We start from the raw sequence: 15487 nt of genomic DNA on the forward strand, positions 1-15487 counted from the left end.
GTTCCATCTTCTTCCCCCATTATTTTAGTCCATGTCCAGTACTAGGGTGGGCTTGAATTTTCCCCACCCACCAAAGCACAGTGGTCAGCCATGGCTCTCTATTTTGCCTAGGAGCCTCTGTGTGTGTACAGCACCTGGCACAACGGGGCTTGAGCTCTGCAATAGGAAAGTTAAATGAGAACAACTGTCCAGGCCCGATCCCTAGAGCTAATTCATGAGATTTTCACACTATGAGGGAAAAATACCATACCAAATCTGACCCAGCCACAAACAGCAAGGCCTGACCCGTGGAGACTAACACGCTGAGAAGCACAGAAGCAGTGTGACCTTGGGTGTACATGCCCTCCCGGGATGGACATGTTTATTTCATAGCTTCCAAAGAACCCGAAAGGGACCAGACACAGATGGGCTTGTTACACCTCTTATATTAATCTTCCAGTTGTGCTATCGGGGCAATACACAAGCAGCAGTAAGAAATTGCTCTGGGCTGGCGTGCGGACCCCATGTTGGGAGGGTCCTCTCTGTGACTGTCACACCTAACTCCAGCAAGGACAGTCCTCCAGTGGGCTGTGTCCGCCAACAGTTCCTGGCTTGTGGCAGAGTCCCCCGGTGCATGTGGTCTGCGGTGGAGCAGCTGGGAGGGCCCCTCACGCCGGATCACTCCGCAGACACACTGTAGTATGATGGACACTGAACACCAAACGACAGAAGAAAACCCGATTGAGCAGTGTCAGGGCGCCTATATTACACCAACACCTGGCACGGTTCTGTTGCACGGTCTTAAACGAAGCAACACCCTCTCGGGGTCAGAAACCACGGCGCTGAGTCACGGGATTGCAAGCGACGGGATGGGTGTGTCGGGGGTGTGTGTGTGAGCCGCGGGTGTTCTGGAACGTCCTCCTCCGGCGATACACGGGAAGTTGGGAGGAAGGGCGCCCTGGGGAAGGCCTCTGAGCGGACTCCCTCATCGGCTCCCCAGAGGGCACGCAGTCCCCGTGGGAGGGCTTGCAGAAGAGAGGAAAAGCCAGGTGGTAGAGAGCGGGAGGAACCAACGGGGTGTAGCAGGTGTGGCTCTGTGCAGGATGTGGGGAGGCCTCTGTGCTGCTAGCCCCCCAAGCCAGTGGCCCAACAGGTGCTGAGGGCTCGTGTTAAGTGAAGTACGTGCTGAAAGACCAGAAGGCTCTTGTGAGGAGGGGGACTAGAGGTCTGGTTGGTTCTTGCCCCCCCTCCCCAAAGCACTCCAGAGGGGTTCACTGCGTGCTCCCAGGACTCTTCAGGGCATGCATGGCAGGTGTCTCTCTCCCCAAAGGAGGCACCGAGGAAAACGCCCTGGAAGAGGCTTCTGGTTTCTGGTCGGGGGCTGGGTGCCAAGGTTGCAGCGAGACGTGCCCCTTCCCCCTTCCCACAGCCTCCAGGTCCAGCCTTCGTCATGAAGGAAACAGGTTTGTGCTTGAATTGGTTTGGTCTCGGCTGCCATAGTCTTCCCCCCACAATGGCCCCAAGTAGACATTGCCCAACTGGGCCAAGCAGGAGACTGCAAGTCTTCAGGGAGGACAGAGCTGCCAATGGCACCCCTTCTTCCCCCCGGCACCCCACAGGAGCCATGGGGTGTAGTTCTACTACGGACAAAAGTGCTTTGGAACATAAACTCATTAGAAACGGACTAAAGCTTGGGCCAAGCTCACTTCAGCAGCTCCCACCTGCTGAGGGCTCCACAGCGTCCCATGTCTTGGCCCCCTGGCCCTCCGTCCCTGCCCACCCCCTGGAGCTCACACGTGTGTCTGCATTCTCCTCTGCAGGGGCCGGCTGGGGTCTGAGTTTTGGGACGAGGACTGGGAGTGGTGGGAGGAGGAGGCCGAGGCCTTGCTGGCCTTGTCGAACTGGACGTAGCCGTCCTGCTTGCCGCTGCTGCTGACGCTGCTGTCGCACTGCGTGTCGAGGAAGGAGCTGCTGTCGCTCATGGAGCCCCGCTGGAACTCCCGCTCGCACAGCTCGATGGAGCTGCTGCCCATGCCCAGCACGAAGCGCTGGCTGTAGTCGTAGAGCCGGTTCTGCCCGCTCAGCGTGGTGTAGATGTTGGTGAAGGACATGCCCGTGGGCACCCGCTGCTTGTTGGCAGGCCTCAGGTCTGGCTGGCAGCCCGAGAGGGAGATGGTGGGGGTGGAGTGGTGGTCCTTGAAGGTATTCACACTGTAGTAGCCATTGGTGGGGTCCTTAAGGGAGAGAGAAATTACTGAGACACACAGTGGCTCTTTGGGGGCCCCTGTCAGGCCTGACATGCTAAATAGAAACCCAGAAAGTGGCATGCAGCATAGCATGGAAAACTAGTAATTTGCTCCTCATTAATATTCTTGTGTGCTGTACATACCGAGATGTGAATAGGTGTTAGAATCATGTCCTAAATATGTGTCTGGAAAACAAGTCAGAAGCCCATTTTGCCCTAGACTGAGGAATGTAGATTTGCAGCTCTGACCAGCTTGGTGTTGGGCCGGGACAATGAAGGCACATTTACATAGAAGGTAAATAAAGTCATGGGGCACATGGCCTTTTATCTATAAACAGGGAGGTCTTCACCTCCAGGGATAAGCAACTGAACCAGCTGATTGCATGCAGTATTATTGTGTTACACAAGCATATTGAGTTTTATGAAAACCTCTAACACAACTGTGATTCAGATCAGTGGCTCTCAACCTTTCCATACTACTGTATCCCTTGCAGGAATCTGATTGGGCATGCCTGCTCCAAGTTTCACCTTATTTAAAAACTATTTGTTTACAAAATCAGCCATAAAATACAAAAATTAAATAAATTTAAATTAATGGAGATTGCCTATTTCCTAGAACTGGAAGGGACCTTGAAAGGTCATCGAGTCCAGTCCCCTGCCCTGGGACACTGTTACTGAAAAACTGCTGACTTTTTCCTTTTTACCATAGAATTCAACTGGAATATAGATATAGTACATTTCAGGGCATGGTCTGTACAGCGGTCAGACAAGTCATCATCTGCATGAAATTTGAGTTTGTTCTGACATTGCTAGTGCTTTTCATGTAGCCTGTTGTAAAACTAGGCAAGTATCCAGATGAGTTGATATACCTGCAGGAGTATGTTTACCCCCAGTAGAGAACCACTGATTCAGATCATTGTGAAGTGTCTGAATTAACACACTGAGGTATTAGGGATGATCACTGGTTTTATGCTTTAAGGTCTGTGACCAAACAGGGAGAACCAGGAGGGATGGCAGTTATGTATTTGGCTTCAATGTAAATTAAGCAGTGTGGAATCAAAGCAATTTATACATGATTCAACAGGGGGTGGGAAGAACAGGCGGGGAAGAACAGCCCGTGCTGACTTTGGGAAGACAGCTAGTGTCTATATCCCTGCAGGAGAGAGAACCTTGGTCTGGGGTTACTTTTCAAAGACTGGCCTTTGAAATGTACCTGGACTTTACCGAGACAGGGAAGAGACTCCCATAGTCTCTTAATCACTTGGGGGATTAAAGGGCCTGAAGCGCTTAAAATGACCGTGTGTTGGATACGTCAGCCAAGGGGGCTGAAGTCGCTGAGAAGTGGGATGCTGCTCAGGCAGAGGGACACTTGCTGAAGGCAAGGTTTAGCCTCAGAAGTAGGTTTTCCCTTTTCTTTGTTGGTGTGTAAGCCTTTCTATCTTTTCTCCTTCTACTTGACATCACTTACATTGAGGGCTTCTTGTTGTTTTACTTTATAGCAATTCAGAGCTGGGATTGAAATAACCCCTCTTAACCTAAAGAGCTGTGTGTAGGGTCTCTTTTCTGGAGCAGTGAACATAACAAGGTTCTGTGTGGGCTATAGCCAGGGGACTGGACATTGCAGGGGCAAATGGCTATGGGGAAATTTGGGACTGAGTGGGGAACATCTTCATCACTGACACCTTCTGTCTCGGGCCCCTTCCGTCCAACAGTCTCAGATGGACCTTTTGGCTTCGGATTTCCTCTGGGATCAAGCATCCACATGATTTCCCCCTTTGTGCTATGGCTTCGATCTGCACAGATATTTAGGCACATCGCTTTTATTGAAACCAAAGAAAATGAGGCACCTAAATACCTTAGGGGGATCTGGCCCTACCTTACTTGATTTATACATTTCAGAATCAAAACAAAGCATTTCTAGGGCTGCATCAGAGAGGTTTCTGGAAAGACCAGTCACAGAGGACCTGGGCTGAGAGCCGGAAAAAGGCCTGCTGGAACAAGGGCAGACCACTGCCTTGCCAAATCATTGGGTTGACATCCTGGATTTATATTCAGGAATCTTGTGGCCAGTTTGGGGTGCATTGGGGGAACGTGGCTAAGGTCCTGTTAGTAATACAGCATGACCCTGCATCCAGGACAACTGCTTTGTAAACGGGCCTGTAGGCAGAGTCTGCCTTGCGGCCTCTTGGCAGGCTGTTCCTGCAGTGCTCAGCCCTACAGTCTGGTCTGAGGTCTGCTGAGCCCTTCCAAACTCACGACATGCTGGCCAGAGAATGGCTGGCAGCCACTGCTGACCTGGCTCTGCTGTAGGGCAAGGAACTGGAGGCAATGGAGCGCTGGGTCACAGACCCTGTTCCTTGAGCCATCCAGAGCCCATGAGGACAGGGATGAGAGGGAGCATTTGGTAACTCTGCAGATGCAAGAAGCTGCAATTGGCCTGGCTTTTTAGCCTGGCCTCACAGCCCATGCAGCTACAGGGTCTGCTCCTGCTGTCATGGATGTCTGCTGAAAGCCCTACCGGCTTTTCCTTGTTCCCCTTTGGCAACCAGAGAGGGAGGGCTCAGGGACCAACAAGGGCTGAGACAGTCATGATGAAGGCCTCTTCTCTGTTGCTATGGAAACAGCTCGGCTAAATATGATACCCTATTTAGTTATTTCCCCCCTCTTGGAAGACAAAGGCAATGATTCCCTTTCCTCGGGTGGGCCAAGCTGAGCGACGGGAAGGGAGGAGGGTCCCATCATGCCAAGAGGGTGGCCAGTGGCAGGATGTGGTTGTCAGGCCCAGGGCCTGGGAGTTGAAAGGCCGAAGCTGGTTTTCAGGGCGCGTCTACACTAGGAACAATTTTGAAATCACGCAAATCGATTTAATTGCTCCTGAAATACAACATCGAAATAGCATATCCCCAATATGGGGAAGCCTCGAAATTAGAACCTAGACTTGGAGCCCCAGGAAGCACTGGGGAGTAATTCGTTTGACTGACTCTGGGGAGGAGTTATTGCGAAAGAGCGGCACTGGAGCATCCACACGACCGCTATTTCGAAATCACTATTTCGAAATGAGCAGTATTCCCCGTCAAAAGCAGGAGTACAGATTGCGAAATAACGGGCTTGGTAGCGTGGATGCTTCGCTTATAAATTCGACCTCAGGGGGGTTATTTCGGAATAAAGAGCAGTGCAAGTTGTTCTAACTAAACGGTCTCTGGCTGCTCCCCTCCCCCTGGGCCTGACTCGCCTTTGCCCTGAGGCTGTTTTAGGCATCTCTGCCCCTGCGGCTTAAGTCTGCGTGATGCTGCTGCAGTGGTGTAACAGGACCTTAGAGTAAATGGGGCGCAGGCCTCAATTCTCCAGCCTCCACTCCCCTGCCGCCCGGCTTGGCCCTGACTGTATTTACACCTCCTGCGTGGAGGGCCTGGGGGAGGGGAGGCGGGAGACCATGCCAGGATCGGGTGTGACTCAAGGAGGGGACCCCAGGGAGGTTTGGTGGGAGCCTGATGCTGCCGCTGGAGTGAGTCATTCCCTCTGATTTGGGAGGCCGAGTCATCTAGCCGGTGAGCTAAGGAGAAAGCTTGTACCGATGTGTTTCCCAAGACAACAGCTGGGGCACTTCTGCAGCACACCGGCTGGGAGGCTGGGGTCTGTCCGTGCTGCAAGGGAGGGAGTGCGGACATGCAGCAGCCTGGATGATAAGTCTGGGCACTGTCCCAACTTCCAACTGAGGGCTTGTGCCCACGACCACCTGTCAGCATCACTTTGGTGGCTCAGGTTTGACTACGCCTGCCCTCCCCAAGAGGAGGCGGCTTTATTGTGTCCTGTCAGCATACAGCAGCTTGCTCTTCCATTTACAGATGGTTGCCTCCAGATTACGGGGGCAGATTTGCAAGCGTTTTGCCCTTACAACTAGGGCCCGGTTTGCAAAGGACAGCTACTCCCAAGCTCTTTGGAAACCCTGGCGAGACAGGCTCTGAAGGCATGCAGTGCTCAGCCTTCCATGTGTGCTGAGACCTGGGCAAAATGTGCGCCTACACTTGTCTCTTGTAGTTCCTATTGCTCCCTGGGACTTAAGGTTGTCAGATACTTTCACAAAAAATCCCAACCGTGGAGGGGGGAAAAATTGGTTGAGCAAAAAAAAAAAAAACAAGGAGAGGGGGAACCAAACTTGTTGAGAAAAAAAAAAGGTTGCTGTGCCTTTAAATCGCCATGCTCCCCGCTTCCCAGATGCAGCAGGGGAAGAATGTCCCTGCTGGCCTTCCAGCCGAGAAAAACAGAAAATACTGGACATTTTACATGTCCAATATTTTCTTTCTTTTTTTTTTTAACAAACAGAGGCCACAAAAACCAGACTGTCCGGGTGAAAACCGGACACCTGGCAACCCTACATGGGACTGGGCTCTCGAATGTAGCGTCTCGAGGCTGCCGCCTGAGGCAGCCTGACCCAGTGGGCAACCAGGCAGTAACTATCTCTTCTGGGGACCCTGGGGACAGCTGCCGGTCCTTGTTTCCCTTCTGGCGTGTCTGTGTGCACGGAGCTCTCCGGGCCGGAGCGCTCTGCCTAGGCGTTTGTGCAGCACCTGGCACACGGGGGTCCTGGCATGGGGAGCGGCTGCTGCCAGTCGTCCATGTTTCAGAGAGGTTAGGGGCCGGAGCCAGGCCCAGCAGCTGCCACTCACCTTCAGGTTCTGGAACTCCTTCTCCTCCTCCTTCAGCACCTCCAGCTGCTTGAGGACAGAATCCTGCTGGAACTCACCTCTGTCCATCTGCAAAGCAAGACCAAGTCCCAGTGAGCTGCAAGGTGGGGGCCTCAGTGGATCTAGAGCTGTGTCAGCTCTGCTGGCTGTCACCCCGCTCACTAGAGCAACCGTCCCCTGCCCTTAGGGCCCTGCTAGCTCACCTGCCCCCTGGGCAGTTCCCTCTCTCACCCCGCTTCAGGCAGGGAGCTCCCCACAATGGCCACCAGCCCCCTCGAGGGGGCGGCAGGAGCTGCAGGAAATAACCCACATGCCCACTCCCTCCCCATCTGCCAGCAGGAGAGCTTTCCCTGCTCCTCCCATCATGGCTCCCCTCACCGGCACGGCACAAGGCTCTGCTGCGGCCACCAGCCAGCCAGCCGCTCTGTCCAGGTAGACTCCGACCCTTTGGGCAAAGTCTCCCCACAGGCTGCTACTGGCAGAGCCAGGACTAGACCCCCAACATGCTCCTGCGTGGTTCAGCCAGGGGACCACACTGGCTTCCACCAAGGGAGGGAGGACACCCCCAGGTTGCAAGGGCAGGGAGCGGAGGCCCTGGCTAGATTAAGTGACTTGCCCAGTATCACACAGTGTCTGACCCAGGAATTGAACCTAGATATCCTAAGCCAACCCGTTAGCACGTCCACTCTGGGCTGCAGCGACGTAGCCTCCACGCTGGGGCCGAGGGCGTCTGCCTCCCAGTGCCATATGCACCGGCATCTGCTAGCTGCGCTGGGAGGCAGCGCCATTCGTGGAGTGAGCCGCTGGGACTTTTCTATCCGGCTCAGGTTTCTACCAAGGCCATCTCAAACGCCGGGGCAGGTATAATTCCAGCCTGAAGGGGCAGGTGCATGTGATGATTCCTCCTGACACCAGCCAGAGCCCCATTGCCAGTGTCGTTCACCGTGGCTCATCAGCCATCTAGAATGACTCCCGAGTCAGGCTAGGATTCCACCGGGCAGGTCACGGACTTGGTGACACTAATGGGTCTCTGTGACTTTTTAGGCTTGAAGCCTCCACAGCGGTAGGGCTGGGGCAGATGTCAGCCCCCACCCAGGAGCAGGGCCTGGGAGCATCACCCCTCAGGGCAGGAGCTCAGCCCTTAGCAGGGCTCCCACGGTTAGCCACATCCTCCAGAGTCCAGGGTATTTACTAAAAATGAAGGATGGCTTCCACGAATCTCTGTTTATTGCCTGCGACCTGTCCCTGGCTTTTACTACAAACACACACGGCACAAATTCACCTTATCCATGACTCACTCTAGCCATTGCTCCAGGCAGAGAGGATGGAAGAATTCTCCTGACTTTGAACCTCATGAATAACCCATGTGGGGTGAGCAGCAAATGCCTTTTGCACAGAGCCTGGCAGGCTGAGCTCAGAGGTTACTTATGGGAATGCACCAGGTTATCAGGCAGGCAGAGCTGATCTGTCCCCCCTGCTGGAGCAGGCGTGTCTGTGATGTTGAGAAAGGCCATGAAAGAAGCAAGTGGCTCAGGCAGCTCCTTGTGGACAGACATGGCTCCTTGCACGGAACAATGACAGTCAGAGATTGCAGGTGGCTGGCTGGCTTGTCCAACAAAGCAGCCCCAGAATGGCATGGGCTGTGGTTGAAGAGCTAAACCAGTTGTGGGCAACCTGCAACCCATCAGGGGTCTATATATGGACCATGAGACACTTTGTTTGCCATGGGCCATGCACAGGGTGAGATGTAGTGTCAGTACGCTGCTGGTTGCTGTGCTTGGGCTGTGGGCTGTCTGTAAGCACGGCCCAGCAGAGGGTGCCTTGAGGGCAGGGCTGGATTAAGAGGGGGGCTAGCCGGGCAGCTGCCCAGGGTGCCAACCTATGGGGGGGGGCGCCTGATGGCAGCTGTAAGGGATGCCATGCGCCCAGGGCTGGGGGCTGCACAGCGCCCCTTAGAGCTGCCATCAGGCGCCGCACGCCCGAATGCAGCTGAAAGGTGCGCAGTGCGCCGGGGGGCAGGGCCGCGCATGCGTCACGCGCCCGCTGCACGGGGCGCAGGAATGGCTCGAGCCGGCCCTGCTTGAGGTCCCCATGACAGTGACCGAACCGGTCCTACCGGTTAAGGAAAGGGACCGGAACAAAGGAAGTGAGTGTTGGGGGAAGGGTCAGTCTTTGGCTGGAACCATGAAGGAGATAGACTAAGGCGGGGACTGGGAGTCTAGGGGCCCAGGCACCCCATCTCAAGGGGTCTGAGGGATCTCGGCCCTGACTCCTGTAGCCACATCACGTCTGTGCTGTGCTGTATCCTGGAGAAGCAATAAACCCTCTCTGTTCTACTGGCTGATGGAGCCTGTTCTTGCTGCTACGGGGCTGCAGGATCGGGAGGGGAACCCTGACTTGCTGTCACACCGGGTTGCCAGACTCTGCCGGTTTTCATCCACATAGTTGTTTTCCTACGAAAGTGACATGCACGTAAAGCCAGGGCTGGTGAAGTGAGGGACGTGCCGATTGCACACAGCATTGACTGCGAGAGCTGTGGGCTCCTTCTGCATCCCATCAAAGCGCAGCTACGGTTCAATCGGCCCAGCCCGCAAATTCTAGGGACGCAGGTGCAGTGAGCAAACCTGTCCTATCCCAGGAGACCGTCTTGCTTACAACAATCTCATGGCCCACTGGGGTGAAGAAGGGCCACTCATGCGGCCCACTCACTAGCCTGGGTTGCCCATTGCTGGACCACGGGGATCCTGTCCAGACTGACGGGCCTGGAATTTGAGCTGCTCCTGTTGACCCCACCACTTTGCTCAAGATCTGACTTCAAAACATAGGCTTCCCTGCACTGCTTCTAAAAGGAGAACAAGCCCCCAGTGCTAACAAAGCAGCATACACCAGTACGACAATAACACACCACTGCCCACAGCAGGCACAGATTCCCCAAGGTCACACACCCAGTCAGTGGCAGAGCAGGGATTCAAACCCAGCTCCTCTGCACATGAGGGAGAGCCCACAGGCAGGCCAGGCTGCAGCCCCTGAATGACAGACAACTGGCTCACTCTTTCCCCGCCTCCCCCCAGGAATTAAGGGTTAAGCTGACAGTGGCCAGGGGCTGACTGTGCTTTTGCAACGCTAGGAACTCAATGTACCGCCTCACTCGTCTGAATTTGCCTGCCAACAACGTTTCAAAATCCCAGGCCAGTTTGGGTATTTTCTTAGTGCTGTAATTAACTCCAAAGCCTGTGATTTCTCTGACTCTGACTCCGGCTCCGGCTCCTCTCAAAGGTTTGAATCCCAGAGGTTTTACTGAACCTGTCTGTGCCAGCCTACATCTGACTTTCCAAAGTGCCACATGGGGAGGGAAGGTAGATGGGACAGTTCATTAATTTTTAATCAGTCCCCCCTTCCTGCGCCAAGATCGCCTCCTGACTCCCCCTCCTCCAGACAGGCACCCCTTTCTGAGAGAGGCAGATGCATGAGGAATAGGAGTCTATTCTCCCAGCCTCATTAGGTTTTCTTTGAAGGCTGGCTGGGGCGAGGTACGCATTAATTAGAATATGGCTTTAATTACCCTTCCCTCAGAAAGGTGGGTCTGAATAATTATCAGCCAATTTCTCGGCTGCCTTTTATCTTCCCAGATATTGATTTAGTCTCTACAGTCTTCACATTTTCTCTTTGCTGCTGTAGCCCAGACCTTCTGTTGGAATTACTGCCACTCAATGCCTAATCTAATCTCAATTCTAAATCTACTCTAAAGTGCTGATTATTACCTGACTTCTCCTTCTTCTTCTTTTGCTGGTAAGTGGTAGTGGAAATTTACCCTACAGCATTTTCTGCTGATCTCTGAAAAGCCTTTGATATGGCCATTTAATGCAATAAATTAAGGTACCTGTGTTTTGCTGGAAAAAAGCCTGTAACATCCATTGATTTACCAGGGTAAATACATGTGTCACAAAGTATTAAATTCTGGACAGATAAAATACCAAAAGGAGGAACACTCGCTCTAGTGCCTGCATGTCAGCTTTAGAGCCCTCTTAAATTCTTACGTTCAGTTGAAGGGTTGCTAAGGATCCACATTCTGTGCATGTTTGTGTGTACAGCTTTATAAACCTGCTCGAAATGTTTCACGTTTTTCTTCTACTTCAGACAGTGCCGGGTTTATTTTTCTTTAATTTGTGGGGCTCAGCCATTCTCCTGCAGGGTTGGTAGCCAAAGACTGTGCTAGGGTCGGAGACCCACAGTGCAATGAAACGGAACCAGCTAAGCTAGACTGGCTAGTTGCAAAAGCAAACAAACCCCATCCATGGTGAATTGTAAATGAGGTTTGTAACGACAAACCTTTCCATATTCAGAGGCTGAGGTGACGTGAGCAACACAGGTTTGGGGTTTCGCAAATGGCAGCGGTTCGCACACTGGTTTCTGGGCTGTTGCAATGCACATTGTGTATGACTGTATTGTGCAGTGGCTGTTCAGAGAAAGGGAAAAGGGCCTTCTAGCGATGCCCATTATGGGAGAGTTTCACTAGCTCACGTGGTAGAGCAACAGAAGGACCTGAGAGCTGCTCTTGTGCATGGATAATTAATGCAATAACGAAGCTGACCACAGGCCTGCTGTGTACTGACTCACCCTGCACGGAGTCCCCTCCTTCTGAGACCCAGAGGGGTATTGTGGGAAGAGCACAACTGCCCCATTGAAATGGCTGGAAATCGCCTGGTACAAGAGAGCTAGCCTGGACAGAGCGCTGGGTGGGACCTGTGGTCAGTGAGTCCTGTTCCTGCTCCCACAGGCAGCCCTGTCATGGAAGCCCATTCAGATACTTATCAAGCACCATCTTAAAAGCAGTAGGGTGACCTGGCTGCCCCTGTGGAGGCTGGGCTACAACATCCATCCTGTGGCAGACAGAACGCTTCTTATTTCCAGCCTGCGCTAGCATCTGCTTGCATGGGATGGTGCTAAGGTGCCACGTGGAACGTGGGCTCCAGTCCGTGGCTTCGGGGTGCCTGTGGATGATGCGGGTAGGAATGAATGCCTCCCTGGATGCAGGGGTGGATGAGTTTTGCGGGACCCAGGGCAGCACAATATCGCGGGGCCCCCCCCTTTGGAGAAAAAACAGAAAAAAGGCCTCCTGGTGCCTCCCCCTTCCCTCACTGTCCCTGCGCCTTTTGCTCTCTTTTCCCCTGATGCCCACCCCCTCACCACCCTCTGCCTCCCTTCCCCTCATGCCCCTGTGCCCTCACACATGCCTTGCTCCATCCCCGCCTTCCTCACACCCACCCCTCCTTTCAAGACTTCTCCCAGCACCTTCCCCTCCCCCCTTTAGAGCCCAATGCCCTTACCCTCTCCTCTCCCCGCATCATCCTGTCCCCCTCCCACTAACACCTCCCATCCTGCCCTTGTCCTCATTGTCTCCACTTGGCCCCCTGGCATTTTTCTCACCTCCTCTTTCTTCTCCTGACCTGCCCCCCTCCCCTCAGCTCAAGCCCCTTCCTCTGCCATCCACCTTCTGCCTTCCAGTGTGCAGGGCGGCCGTGGCCCCGGCCCAGGCTCCAGGCCATGTGCCGAACTGTGCGGTGCAACGCTGGGTCGCGCGGTTTTGAAGTCCCAGGCTGTGGCGTCATGCCACGCCATGCCACGCTCGGGCGTCTCCCCTCTCAGCTGTTGCGCGGCATTTCAGCACGCCGCGCATGCACTCCCTCGGCCCCACGTGGCCCGTACTGGCTGGCGCCAGCGAATTTCAAAAGTGCGGGGCTGCGGCGCCCTGTCACAATCCCCCCCTTCCTCTTCTAGCAGCCGCCAGCTGGCCCTTCGGTGGATGGCCCACCAGGAAATTCCTGGTATCCCGCCAGGCCAGTCCGCCCCTGGCGCTGGTGCGGGGTCTATTGAAGCGCGGGGCCCAGGGCAGCCACCCCGCTCGCCCTGCCCTATATCTGCCGCTGCCTGGCTGTAGGAGGTGGGTGACACAGGCATGAGCACAAGGCAAGGGGAAGGTGATGGGTGCTGTATTGCTACATGAGCCCCCTCCGCTGGCTGCTCGGAGAGGGAGCGTGACCATCCGACATGGCTCTCTAGAGCTGGAGCCCTGTTCTGAGCCAGCCAGGGAGTGTCCCAGGGCTCTGAACATAGAGACTGTGGTCTCCTGGTGTTGGGAGATGCCAGGGTGGGAGTTAGAATGGTTCTTCCCAGATCCGTAAGCAAAGCGGGCCCAGCGACAAGCAGCATAAGCAGGGAGGACTGTGGCCTGCAACGTGCGGAAGGTCAGATGAAATGATCATGACGGTCCCTTTCTGGCCGTAGAGTCTATGCTTTTGTAGACCTTTGGTTTCTCTGGTGCGGTGCCTGCTTAGGGCAAAGTCACGCTGTGAAGGGAACCAGAGCTGAGCTGGCTAACCAGGGATGGGACAAACTAACTGCAGGCTCCACAGAGAGGTTTGCAAGCAACAGACGGTGCGCAGGGGGAGGATGATGCTTTGTCATTCCCTGCTGCTTGCCATCTGACCCTCCTCTTTTCGTGGACTCCCACGTCTTCCCTGGAGTGGCAGCGTGCCCTGGTGGGAGGACGTGGGAGTCCACTAACCCTCACTGCTATGCTGGGGGAGCGCTTAGAGGCACTTGCATTGGCCAGGCCGAAGGGCAGAGGCCAGACGGAGAGGCCAACAGGCCAAAGGCCAGAGGCCAGACAGAGAGGCCAGGCCGAAGGCCAGAGGCCAGCAGCCCACTGGCTCCCTAGAGCACACCCTATCCGGGTAAAACAGTGACCTTCCACAAACACAATGGGGACGCCATTCCAGCAAACAGCTCAATGGCCCGAGCGGGTGGAATCTTGCTTATCCGCTGAGCAATTGATTTTTTTTTTGTTTGTTTAAAATATTTGTACCCGGCCCCTCTATTTAAAATATTCAGGGTGGCTTAACAACATTTTTAAAAACACAAGACAAATATATCTATAAACATTTCAAATACGAGACAATGCCTGAGTGTGGGCAGCATTTAGAGAAAGACGTGTTACCTCTGGTCAGGGAGCATCTTGACGCTCCCATCACGAGCTAGAGCCCCTGCTGAGCAAGGCGCTGTACACACACAGCCCTGCTCCGAAGTGTGCTTTACAAGCACGGGTTGGTTAAGCCAGACCTCCCTGGTAGGGAGTGGGTGAATATTATCACCCAGGGGGTAAACTGAGGTACGGAGGAGTTGGGTAACTACCTATGGTTACTTTGCGTGCGTGGCAGAGCTGGAGATACACACAGGCATTCTATTGATCTCCCCCCTTCCTTCTTATGACACAGTCCCCTTTATTCTTCTTCCAGGGGCAGAAGTGGTCTGGGCACCAGAGTGCTAGCAGTGCGGCTTTGCCCAGGTGAATTACAAAGAGAGGCTCCAGTGTGGTGATCGTGTCCAGTTAGCGGCAGTGATGCTCCAGTGCTGCTAGAGGGCAGTGCACCCCCATCAGCGGGCGAGTGTGTGAGTCAGAGGGAGAGGGCCCGGCGACAGAGATGAGCGTCTGAGCCGGAAAGGAGCAGTTCATAAAGCAAATTCACATCAGTTAATTTATAATTCCTGAATTAAGCCATTCATTAACGTGACCTTTATTAACGTTTGCACTGTGGCTCGGTTCAGTACAATCTCACTTCATCATTAGCGGGGGTGGGGGGCGAAATTCATTTGCTTTCCTCTTTTCCAGCCGGCAGTGAATACACGGTTCAGCAATTCCTGACTGGACCCTGGTGCAAAGTGACGCGCTGACCACCCCCCCCGCCAGCCTGGGCTAGAATCAGAGCTGGGCTAGTGCCACTCTGAGCAAATGGGTTGGCGGTGCTGATAAAAGGGGCCGAACTGAGAGCCCTGGAACCAGAAGCCCGACATTTAGCCATCAAGCAAACCCGGGATGGGTACAGCTGGAGCCACAGAATGCAGGGATGAAATGGGTCATGCCCCAGATACCTCTATGCTTTCTGGGCAGGGCTGGCGTGCATGGAGCTGCCGGAGGGAAGCTTATCGGGCTGTGCTTTGGTGGCACGAATCAATCACTCCCATCCCCAGGGCGCCCTGTTTTAACAGGACCGTTCCTATTCCTTTTCCATCTGCAACAGCACAAACTGGAGAGGCACAGAGCCAGCAGGAAAAGCACCCAGGTTGCTGCAAGCATATGGGACACCACCCAGAGTTCTGGCACATAAATAGCATGGTATTAAGGGGGCACTAAACAGGTATCAATACCTGGAGTGGAGACAGGAGTTGATTTCGCTCCCATAATTAAAGGGGTTTATTCCTGCATGGGGGGGGAGGGTGAGGGATGGCAGTGTGACAAAGCGGCATGAGCAAGAGATGGTCTGACAGAGGCTTGGGAGCCAGGAACGCCTCAATTCCTGTCTTAGCTTCAGCATTGAGCACACGCCAATTTGCTATCTTTTCCTCAGTTTCCCCACCTGTAAAATGGTGATCACAGCATTCCCCTACCTGCTTGGCCCCAAAAAAGCTGCAAGGATTGAGGCCTGTAAAGCACTTGGAGGATGTGTGGACTAGTTAGGAGGGCGCAGGCCTGGAAGCTCTGCCACTGACTTGCTGTGTGACCCTGGCTGAGTGACGTAGT

At 54.2% G+C, this 15487-nt stretch overlaps 1 protein-coding gene across 4 annotated transcripts in view; it reads right to left on the bottom strand.

Moving 5' to 3' along the window:
• Positions 1–407: 407 nt before the first annotated feature.
• The window catches only part of KIRREL3 (kirre like nephrin family adhesion molecule 3), a 779733-nt gene continuing 764653 nt past the window's right edge, over positions 408–15487 (bottom strand). For all 4 annotated transcript variants that reach the window (XM_075909300.1, XM_075909299.1, XM_075909298.1 and 1 more), the window contains 2 exons: positions 6892–6978; positions 408–2213 (listed from right to left, as the gene is read on the bottom strand). In XM_075909300.1, coding sequence (XP_075765415.1) covers positions 1770–2213; positions 6892–6978 — 531 coding nt within the window. In that variant the 3' untranslated portion in view covers positions 408–1769. The remainder of the gene's footprint in view (positions 2214–6891; positions 6979–15487) is intronic.

The sequence above is a fragment of the Pelodiscus sinensis genome, chromosome 26, assembly GCF_049634645.1.
Source record: "Pelodiscus sinensis isolate JC-2024 chromosome 26, ASM4963464v1, whole genome shotgun sequence".
NCBI classification, from domain to species: domain Eukaryota; kingdom Metazoa; phylum Chordata; order Testudines; family Trionychidae; genus Pelodiscus; species Pelodiscus sinensis.